Consider the following 12,287-nt stretch of genomic DNA (forward strand, 5'->3'; position numbering starts at 1 on the left):
TAGTTCAATCTTTGTTCAGCCTTAAATTTTTATGAAAATTACAGTTCCTGCAGGTTACCATGGCACACGGAATAGGTAGACGATAAAAAAGCTGGTATCAGCCGAGGGTTCAACAACAAAGTTCGGCTAAGTCTTCTAAATTGTCAGCTTAACTAAAACATACCTGTGCGATAATACCTAAAAAAAACATAGTTGTCTCTTATAATATGTTCTTCCTTTCTGTTATGTATTTTGTTTCATGTTTGTGTTATTGTCTTGGTTTGTCTCAGCCGATGGCCTAAAACCTAAATCACCAATGCTGTTAGTGTCTGTACTTCGTATACATATTTATGTATGTACGTCGTACAGTATAAATAATAATATTAAAGGTTTCCTTATTTCACCTTTTTGGTATTTTTTCTTATAATTTTTTCAACCGGGCTGTCCATCTACTTTAACTACTTAAATTTAAATATTTCAAAAAGGAGAATATCGCACACGCTTGGCTTAAGGATTCTGTGCTAATTGTGTTTGTCATGTAAAAAAATGAATAGGAAGCATTTAATTTGTTATCTTCCTACTATAGAAATTTTTCATTGAAATCGGATATAGGCTTAACCCGTTTTTATTCACATTTTCAAGCTGTTTCAACCGTGTGACTTTAAACGGGTTCGACTGTATTATACCTACTCAAAGCCTAACACTACAACCACTGAGCTGAAAAATATTTAGCTGTGCAAACTAATCTTCTCCTCGCATTTATAGCCCTGTGCATTTAATAAACAGTTGCACTACTACATATGAAAAAACTACACTACAATAGCATTGTGATAAATTTTAAAAAATAATAAATAGTTTGGATACATTATTATAATTTCTAATTTAATTTAATGCAAAGTTAAAATTTCTATTAAAGCCCCTCGATTTCCAAAATAATACCATTGCAACAGATGGAAATAAAAAAAAATAAAAAAAAAAACAACTTCGCTACATATACAGACCATCCGCAACATGTCGTGGTTATATGCATGGAAGATAAAATATTCTGTCCATTTAAATGTTTTTTTCTATTTTATTTTAATTTCTATTAACAAAAAAGTTATTAATTTATTCCAATATAAACCTAAATATGCAAAAATTGTACAAAAACATTATATCGCATAAATATCTGATGTAGGTACATCTAGAATGTGCAATAACCAAAAATGCATATATGTATGTATGCATACAAAATATTTTATCGTGCCTAATACCTGTTATATAGAATTAAACACAATTCCAGTGCTAAATAACCATCGGATAGGTTTCACCCCCTTGGGCCAATTTAAAATACTTTACCCATACGCATAGCTATAGTTGCATATATTATTTTGTACAATTTTTTTTTTTTTTTTTTTTTTTTGAAAATATCGATCAAATTAAATTTATCCCAGTCCAAATATAAATTCACTCAACAATTCCCGGTGCAAATATTTAATTTCCTCTCAGCTCAAGGGTAATTATATTTTGCAATGTGTTGTTATAAATCAATATACAATAAAACAAACAGAAAGCAAGGTATTTCATAATTAACTTGTTTTTTTTTTTTATTTTATTTTATTAAATGTCCAATCCATTCAACTATATCTTCCTGCTAAATTAAAAAATAAAATAAAAAAAAAAATAGACAGCAAAAATATTTTTAATTACTTTCAAGCCCCAAACGAATCATTACATCTACCACCTGATGTGCGCGACCTGGAAATTAATTTAACAACCTCCTGGGAAACCTGATAACATGATCGATACCCTTTTTTGTCATCGCAACGCTTGTGTCAGAACTCAGAGGAAAAGATACACAAATTGGTATTTTATGCAAACGTGCGTGTTTTAATGTCAATGGGCATAAGTATAGATGTACACTGTGTACATGTACAGTGTACATTCATACAGTATTGGGAAAAAATATGATTCCTAATAACAGGATTTTTATTTTTATAATTTCATTAATTATATCTGTCAATTTAAAAACAAAATTACGAGAACAATTGAGCGGGAAACAAGAAAAGACAATATATCTTTATTTGGCTTTTATCTCTTATGTCCAGTCAAAATAGATATAATATTGGAAAATATTGCAGATTCGTACCAATTCTGGTACGTAGGATTTTATTTTATGTTAACTAATAATTATATTAAGCCTAGTTTATAAATTTAGAACAATCGCAAAGTTACTTAACCCTTTCGAACCCAAGCTATGAAAATCGATACTAAAAAATGTTTTTTCGGTATTATCGGGTCAAAAACATCACAACTAAGAAATATGAATAGCAAAAAGTTATTTTCCAAAATAATAAATAGCAAAACTAATGTGTTATTCTCATGTTCAATGTAAGTAACATGTACTGCCTATGACCACCAAAAAAAGTCGGAGAACTGAGAAAATAACTTTTTATGAAACTATAATGTATGCTACTTCTTCTAAGCAAAAAAAGAAAACACTTTCTGCATTAACATTTTTTATATCTTTTTTTCAAAATTATGACCATATTTAAAAAAAAAAATTTTTTGCAAAAAAAAAATAAAATGTGAATTTCAGTCCCTTTTTCTATAGAAAAAAAATTAAAGGTATGATATTACACTAACTTTTTGTAATAATCCAGTAACTAGGCATTATTATCTTTCAATTAAGCCATCAAAACCTAAAAAATTGTTTAATTTAATATTTTTTACGAATTTTTAAAAAAATGTTACATGAGAGTAACGCTGGGTCCGAAAGGGTTAAAAATGTTATTTATTTTTTTGTGACAGTGGGTGGGTGGTATGCATAATAACCAAGCACTTAAACCAAAAAAAAAAATTCAAAAACAAAATTTTTTGACTTTTAAAAATTGTTAAATTTTGGTTTTTTGAAAACACATTATTTGAAAATGTTAGATAGTCTTTTTTTGAAAATTTGAATTTTTGTGGCACTAGTTAAAAAAAAATGTGTCACACATCAATATAATAATTTATAAAATGGAATAACTTTTTAAAATCCTAGGGATTTTTGATTTGTTTGGAAAAAACAAATATACATACATACATATATCTATCGTCGCCCTACTATATGGAGTGCCGTATACGCCAAATTGCATTTTTTGAACTAGGTATGCAGTCGTATGTTTTCGAAGTTGCTCTTTTCAAATCTGCTATCCGTTTTTTTCTATCTTTTTTCTTTGCCGAGATATTCACTATTGTTTTGACAAAAACAAGAAATTTTGGCATTTACGTCAAATTTTTCATGCAATGCAAGAAAATTTTGAGAATTGTTTTGACGTACGTTATGTTTTTTTTTTGACGTACGTGTATATGAATAAAAGAAACTTCTGATTTTCATCTCGTATACGGCAAACTTTATTTGGACAAAAATTTAAATATTTTGAAAACTAAACGAATTGCAGACGTCCAATAGCATGTATATAAAAGACACATTTTAATTATATATCATACTAAAATATCAAAAAATACCAGAGGTTAGTTCTTTCGCAATTATCTTCCGAACATTTAAATGTGATTTCCCAAAAATGTAAAAATGGCGTATACGGCACTTCAATACTAGGGCGACGATATGTCAATAACGATGACTTTTCCAAATGAAACGAATTTAAATTTAAAGATTTGCAGGATAAATTATATAAACTAAAAAACTGTGGTCCGCAAGGGATTTGGAGCTAAAAAAATAAAACGGTCGAAAAACATCTGAGGAGAGAGAAATGCCAGTGATGATCAAAAACTGAAGCAATTCACGCCTATACTGCCCGTTATCTCGTTAGGGCCCCAACTACATTTTTATACTTCTGAGTTATAGAGAGAAACACTAAATTCAATACCGAAATTTGCATATAAAAAAATGAAAAAAAAAAAAATATTTGGAAAATAATAAATGAAATGACACTTGACGCTAATGGGTAGTAAATAAATAAAAATCCTGTTTAAAACCTCCGTTTGCTCTAAAAATCAAAATTGGCGTTTTAACAAAAAGGTCTTTAAAATTTTAATGCTCAATCAGTTAATGAAGTCAAACTTCAAAAAAAATTTTTAAAAGAGACTGTATAAATGAATTTTGTTTTTAATTTTAAAATTCCCTGCTTTAATGACAATTTTAAATTTATTGGAGAGTCAATAAGTTGGGCCTTAAACAATTTAAAATATTTTAATTTTTTTTACTGTGCGTCTTAATGGAATTCATCTAAGATGTATTTGTGTACTCTTATTTTGGTTGAACCTCCACTCCTAAAATTTGCTGTCAACTTCTAAAAAGGTGGAGGTTCTTAATTCGACTCAGAACTTTCGACTGGGCGAACAGATTCTGATAGTTCTTTTTTTTTAATTCCAAGCTTCCAGAGTGCGCTTCGTTTGGTTTCTTATTTGCGCCAAGAGAAGCAAAATCGTAAATGACAAAAACCGGATGCGCTACTCGTATTGAAATGAATAAATAAATTAAATTTGATTACTTAACTTGGTTTTTGTTGTTAAATGCACTTGAATTCGAAATCTTATTAAGTTTGGGCCTATATTTGATGTTTTTTATGCGTACTACCCATCAAATATCATTTCAGACTATCCTTACTTTAAAATCAAATCAAAAATAGGTATTTTTTTCTTCATTAGTTTCTTAAAAACAACCTTCTGTATGAATGATTACATAACGATAACAGTTTGTTTGCATTTATGTACAAAAAGCAAATTAAAATCGCTTGTCTAATTTGATGAAAAAGGTGATCAGATTTCAATAACAGCAAAGTTGTTAATATCTCGAAAACTTGACAACTTTAATATAATCAAAAAAACCGCGGTTTAAAATTAACAAAACGACTGGACTGGACAATAGCTAAGCTCTATCCTAAAGCAATTTGCAATATTTAAAAAGGGGAGGTTAACAGAATTTTCACATTTTTTTTCACAGCACTTTATAATATTCACAATCACATTAACATGTGCTCGTACATACTTTTTAATGTTTTTTTTTTTTTTATTTTTATATATTACAGGCAGGGTCACAATTCTGTTAATTTTTCGGCAAATGGTTTAATGAAAAGTGAAATGCTTTCATCGCCTTCATTACTTACACCTTTTTTTTTTTTTTAAATAACATTATTTCTCCATGACCTGGTTCATGTTTGTTTAGGAAAAACGAATCGCTTCCATTACGCCATTTTAGCAGAACGAAATAAAAAAAAAAAAAACAAACTCAATTAAGATTAAGGCTCTGCCTTCTCCCCCATCTGTAATTCCACCTAGTTTGACATTCTTCAGCTCTTGAAAGGTTACCTACCGTTCATCGTGTTGCCATTTTTTGATGAGAATGTGGAAATTAAGGTTTTAATGATAAAAAATAAATAACGTTATTCCCATGGAGGTTATTACAAGAATACAACGCAACATAGGGCCAGCACCGGAAATTATTATTTGCAAAGGCATAACGAAACGTGCGCTACGTGGAAACAAGCCAAAGAGACAGGACAAGGGCTGGCGAATATAGGGACAACCCCAGACCAACCATCAGAACCAAAGTGCAAACTAAAGAAAGATGGCTGACGACGATAGAAAATTGAAATATTGAAAATGGTTTTCTATCTGTGCGAAAATATAGGACAGGGAGTGCTTCTGTTATCTATCTATACTGGTGGAACCAAAACTGAGCACGTATAAGCCGTAGCCACTAGACCATCCTTAATGTGGTTTCCCTATATATTTTAAGTGATTCATCATCATTCTTGGTTCAAGTCGTTGTTGAAGTTTGGGTCTTATGTACCTATGTATAGTATATATATCTCTCACCCTGTTTTCCCGTGTCTCTATCATACTTCACGTCATCACCACTTAGCTGTAATCGTCCTTCCATTCTTAACCTGAACGCAAGAGGAAAAGGAACAAAAATTGAATTTTTATTGAATTTAGCAACGGGCTTCTGGAGTACTCTTCAGCATAAGCATAACACTGCCAGAAGCTTATTGAGAATTATATGCATTTGTAGCGTGTTATCCACCTGCTAACCGGGCAGCGCAGAGGCGTTTCGGGCAGATTCAAGTTAAAAAAAAAAAATAAAATAATAAAAAAAAAAAAAAAACATGTAGAAAATGTATTAGGGATTTGCTATATACGAACGAGTAAACGCAAAGCTGCTAAAGCTTATAGGGAGTGAGAATTAATGGATGTTAAAGGTGAAAAAGAAAATTTTCATTTTCACGAGATATTAAATTCAATCAAGCAACGCTGTTCAGGTGCTTCCGCATTGCATAGAAGGTATAAAACCTGTGCCTGGATGTCGAGAGAGATGGGTATGAATATACTCTTGATTCTTGAATACGCTGGAGAGATTAATAATAATTTTTCATTTTTTTTTTTTTTAGTCCGACACAACTTTTTTACGAAGGGAGATTTCGGTTCGTACTTTTTTTTTATGAGGTGAAATAAGTAAATCCCCTAAAAGGCTTATTTAAAAGAAAAACATAACAATAGTTTTTGTATATAAAGCTTTTAAGATGAAGTGTTATAAGTTAATTGAAAATGTAGGTAAATCCTCGAAAGCTTAATACTTTTTTTTCAGCTTTGCTATAGCTTGTAAAGTTGAAGTTTTCAAGGTCATGATAAAATGAAAAACGGTTCATTGTTGTTAAAATGAAAATGAAAATTAAATACTGGGATTAGCGCTTGTATTTATAGTGAAATAAAATGAAATAGACTGGGACTTTCTTAGCTTTTGGCAGGGAATGACGTTTTTTCGATTAGAAACATTTATAGAAAAGATAAGGAGTCTTGGTTAAGCTTATTTTGAAATAGTTTCTTCCTGTTTTTTTTTTTTCAAAATAATAAACATTAAAAGGTTCAGCTGAAGTGTTATCTACCATGAACCAGGAGCACCAGGTTACGTTAGATAAAGTAAGTAAAAGGTTTCACCAAATTTTAAATTGACAAAGATTTCTTTTTATTTTTTTGAGGCTTACTCATTTTGATAAGCAATAATTGAGTTCGTTGAGAATATGATCAATAATTTGAATCATTAAAACAAGCACAGGTAGAGTATTAATTTGAAAATCGGCCATTGCGGTCACAAAACGATAGTAAACTTCACTGATATTCGGTCCTAGCGAGGTAATCCGTCGGAGCGGATTTTGTCCGATTTCATCCGAATCGGACGGTTTTTACTTGTCGGACACACACTTCGAAGCTAATTTCGTTTAAAATCGGAGAATTTCCGCTCCGAAGGATTAGCTCGCTAGGGCCGATTAACATTTAAAGAGATTACATTTTCCCGTACTTTGATTTTAACCCACTAACGCTTATAGGTCAATCAAATTCTCGGACTTTTGTAGTTTTTGAATTTTATTTTCTCAATTGTCGGGAAGTCCAAACTAGTTTATTGATATCGAAATGAACTAAAGAGATCTTAGTCAAACGAACACAGTTACCCTTCACTGGGCCCCAGGAAATCGTGATATACAGAGGAATAAAAGGGCAGAAAAACTGGCCAACAATTGATCAACACCTGAACCGAGTCAAACTGAATCTTGGATACTTATGCCACTGGGGACACGAAAAAAGTAGACTACAACAAAGTTTATTGAAACCCACCAAGGACAGGTGATAAGCACTTCAACCTTTATGGGTTTTAAGAAATCTTTGACCGACACTTAAAAAAAAAAACTGATATTATATTTATATTCCCTTTCGATTGGAATCCTTACAGGTCACAACTCATTCTGAACCCACCATGACACAGAGAATGGGCATTGTCTCATTTGACTTGAGTAGAGGGTGTCAAGTCGAAGAAGTGGAAGAGAGCTCATACCACTTCATGTGTGAATGCCCCAGCTAGAACCAGAAAAACAACTCGGATCTCATTGGATCCATTGTATTTTCTAGGGGTTAGGTTTTGAAGGTTTTTGATGAATAAGGAAAGGATTTGTTGGAATATTAGGTAGGTATACAGGGTGTCTCCGTGAACCATCAAGAATTCAAATTTCAAAATGGTTCAGGGTTTATTTCAAGTTGCCAAGCCGCAAAATTACTGTGGACCCCGTACAATTACTGGGCCCCTAGAAAAATAAAAGCAAAAATTAATATTTGGTGAACTTTTGAAAACATTTCCAAACAAGGGCCCCAATAAATAAATAAAGCGTTAGCAGACACATGCACATTTTTATATTTCTGGGAAAAACATTTTCTGATATTATACTTCATATTTCAAGGGCCTTAACTTTAGTTCAGAAGTTTATTTTCATACTCCGAACACTACAAAAAATAAAATTTTAAATAAAAAAAGGAGTTCTTGTAACCAAGATCACAACAAAAACATTGCTGTTAAAAAAGGAGCCAAGTTCTCCTATGTTGAAATTATGCTGGCACAAAAAGTACTGAGATGTAAAAGTGTACCAAGTTCTAAAGTTTGGGTTCAAATTCGTATCAATAAAATTTTGATTGTTCTCTTGACAATTTTTCTTTTAATTACCGATTTTTAAAGTTATTTCAAAAATTGCCAAGTAAACAATCAAAATTTTATTGATACGAATTTGAACCCAAACTTTAGAACTTGGTACACTTTTACATCTCAGTACTTTTTGTGCCAGCATAATTTCAACATAGGAGAAAATTCAGCGGAAATGGGCGGATATGCCACGCTCCCTGGCTGAAATTCTCAAATTTTAAATTTTTTCCTTTGTACAAACTACCAGCTCTACCACTCTACCAAATTTCAAGATTCTACGATAATCAGAAGTGCTCTATAATATTTGATGATAATTCAGCGGAAATGGGCGGATGCCACGCCCCCTGAATTGAAAATCTCAAATTTTCGATTTTTCCCTTTGTATACACCACAAGCCCTATCACCATGTAAAATTTCAAGTTTCTACGTTAACGGGAAGTTCTCCATAATTTTGATGATCTGTCAGTGAGTGAGTGAGTGAGTGAGTGAGTCAGTCAGTTACGGTTTTTGCGATTTTTGAAGCCCTATATCTCAGAAACTACTCATCGTAAAAGGCTTAAATTTTGTGAGGAGTTTGGTTTTGACAAGCTCAATAAATGTAGCCAGTTTGAAATTTCTAGCATCTTTGGTGTGGAAGTTAGAGGGGGGTCGAAAATGGCCTGAGTTGTTTCCTGTAAATAAGGGTGTAGTGCCAAAGTTGCTAGAGAACTTGGCTGGGCACTACCGTGCCCCTTGATAGAATTCCACGAAAATGAATATTTTTATTAAAAAAATCGTGTAGGGCTTCTTTAAAGTCAAATATATAGCTAGTACATGTAAATAACTAAATCTTTCTTAAAAAGGAACCGTTCTTAACATATAGGCGAACAATATAGTTTCTTGGGTTAAATACAAAAGTTAATAAATGGAGCATTTACTTTATCTAATTAGAGCAAAGCTCTAATGCGTATGTAAGTGCGTATTATTATTTGTTCGCTTCCAAAAAATTATAATAGTTTGAAAAATGCGATATTAATTTTGTATTTTATTTAAAATAAAAACAACAAGGCTATCGTTATTCCACAATTTTCAAAAATACACACTCTTACCACTTCCAAAAGAGTTCAAAAACCTATCGATTTTTCATCGTTAAAACATTTACCCTCTTTTGATATTATGTACAGTGTACATAGAATAAAAACAATAATATTTGCATTTAGAATCCTGTTTTTTTTCAACAAAATGCTAATTTAATTGCAAAAACCGACAACGAAAACATTTTATAGAGAACAAAAACAAAAAAACTATACAAAATATAAAAAAAAGAAAACTAGCTTTTACCTGTCAGCCTTTTTCACGCCTGACCACATCGCCGCTGATACTGGTGGCATAAAACGTAAATTCCCGATGGGTGGCGAAGCATACGGTATCCCCCGATATGACTCGACCGGATCCAAATGACGGCCCTCCAGTTGCACAATTACTCCCGATATGGCTCCGTTTCGAGTGTGCACAATACGGGACGATAATGTGGGAGGTAATTGTTGGTCATTACTAACTCGACTTCGCGTACTGTCGCCACTATTGCGACTGCTGCTGCTACTACTACTACTGCTACTACTACTACTATGACCACTACTACCTCCACCAGGTAAATCACTACCGGAAATGTTGCTGTTGCTTCCGCTATTACTGCTACCGCCATTGCCACCACCTGGATTATTGCTACTTAAACTATTTGAACCGGAACCAATGCCAGTGCTAAGACTAGCTGTTCCACTCATGACACTATTGCTGCCCCTACTGCTACCGCCACCAACGCATCTCACAATATACGGTGAAGCAAGCAGATAAAAGTAAACTACAACCATAACCATTATGGCGAATGGTTCGCCACCAAGGGCAATTCAATTTAGCTTCCTCGGCAAGGATTCTGCTGTGGTTAAAGCTTCCTCCTTTAAAGGCGTCTTCTTCTTCGTCGTCGTCGTCCTGATGGTCACCCTTGTTCGTTCGACGCAGCAGCAATAGTTCTCGTTGATGCTGCTCTTCTATTTGACTCGGCGTCAGCGTCGTCGTCACTGCTGGTGTCGCACACGTTGCTGCCACTTTTGCCTTTCTCAATTTAGCAGCGGAGGACATTCATTACAATTTCATACTATGTGTGTGCTGCGGTTTTCGATAGTAAGGCGATGCAACTAAATCCACTTAATCCTTGATTTTTTTTTTTTTTTTTTGATTTTATTCTACCGAATAGAGTACGATGCGGATGTAGAAAACGACGGAAGAAATCGGACAGAAACACATACACGAAGTTCTGGACACATCGAAAATATATTCGTCCTTACTGGGAAACGAACGAGAGAGTTCAGCCCAGTTTCAGTCTGCAAAGCCCCATACTTCCTTCGAGTTGAGGAAAAACAAAATCAGTTTTTGTGGTATAGAGTCTTCGTGTCGTGTTCTACTTTGAAGCTCTAACTTTCGAGTTGTTGTTGTTTCCTAACGACATAGCACTTGAGAGAAATTTAAAAGGGTCTTCAGGACAATTGCCATGTTAGTCACTTCTTTTTTGTTTGTTTGTGTGAGTTTTGGAGCGCTTGAGTAGCTAGCCAACTGCTTGAAGGGAACGCTGTGTTTAACCTGAAAAAAAAACACAAACAAAAGAAGCATTTATGAGTAAAAAAAGGATAAAAAAGGAAAAAAAAAAGAAAGAACAGATTATTATTTGGTTTTTTGTTTGCGGAATTCTTTGATAAGAGTTCTAAAAAAGTTTGCTGGGACTTTGCGAATCTATGCAGGTGTGACTGCGGTCGGATTCACAAGACAAACAAAATAAAAAAAAAAAATAAAAAGTGAATTCACCGCATTATAGAAGAAAGTTTATTTTAATTGGGAAAGTGGTAGGTGCTGGTGTCTTGTTCAGATTTTGATAGGCTTTGCATATGCACATTGTACATATTTATACCTAGATAAATGGGTACGAACAAGCATTTTAATTGGATGGTTGCGTGGACTGTGTTCTGTTTTTTTTAATATTAGTTTTCAAATGCAAAGTTTCAGTTTTTGGGGTTCAGGTTCTGTCATATACATAATTATCAATGCATCCTCCATGTGGAGGAATAAATAGTGTAGTAGTGTGCCTCCAAAATAAAATAATTTGGACGAATAACTTTTTCTAGTGAATTATGATTAAAATATTTCCAGTTTGTGAAAGGATTGAATAGTTTTTATTTAAATTGATACTTTTGAAATAACTGAAGCAATGGTTAATTAAAACACTTTTGGGCATAAAACTTTTTTAAATAACTTTCATCAAAGTTTTTTTAGGAGTGATTTTGAAATTAAATTGCTTTTATTTTTCATTATTTTATTTACTTTTTTTTTTTTTGCTTTAAAATTTGTTGAAAGTTTTGTGTGCATATATTTAACCTTTTTTGATGCAAGAATATTATACATATTTAGGTATTTTGCTCCGTCATATGTCACTCTTCGTGTCTAAAAGAATTTTTCCACCCGCTAGAGTTGCTCCAGTGTATAAATGGCCCAATTTAACTGTACTTTGAGAATGCATGAATGCATGAAAGAAAATATGAGAACAGAAATTGAAGTCAAGGCAAGTGGCTAGGACACTGAATTCCTTCACTTTTTAGCATTTAGAAAACTTTAAGGAAATTAATTTCTTTTTTCAATTTACTAGTTGTTAATGTAAATGTACACGTACAGGGAGTGTTTTTTTTTTTAAATACAAACTGAAAAAAATACATATAGTTAGTTCAGTGAAGGGAAGAAATGACAGAAATACACATATAGTTAAGTAAAATGAAGCCATAATTAGAGATCGAAACTATTATAATTTGTAGAATCCTTCCCACTACCCATTTAT

At 32.6% G+C, this 12,287-nt stretch overlaps 1 protein-coding gene across 2 annotated transcripts in view; it reads right to left on the reverse strand.

The window, feature by feature from the left end:
* The window catches only part of LOC129915328 (neuroligin-4, Y-linked), a 271,030-nt gene that overhangs the window by 102,697 nt on the left and 156,046 nt on the right, over positions 1-12,287 (reverse strand). For both annotated transcript variants that reach the window (XM_055994818.1, XM_055994819.1), the window contains one exon: positions 9,749-11,044. In XM_055994818.1, coding sequence (XP_055850793.1) covers positions 9,749-10,284 — 536 coding nt within the window. In that variant the 5' untranslated portion in view covers positions 10,285-11,044. The remainder of the gene's footprint in view (positions 1-9,748; positions 11,045-12,287) is intronic.

Source organism: Episyrphus balteatus, chromosome 3 (genome assembly GCF_945859705.1).
Source record: "Episyrphus balteatus chromosome 3, idEpiBalt1.1, whole genome shotgun sequence".
In the NCBI taxonomy this organism is placed as follows: domain Eukaryota; kingdom Metazoa; phylum Arthropoda; class Insecta; order Diptera; family Syrphidae; genus Episyrphus; species Episyrphus balteatus.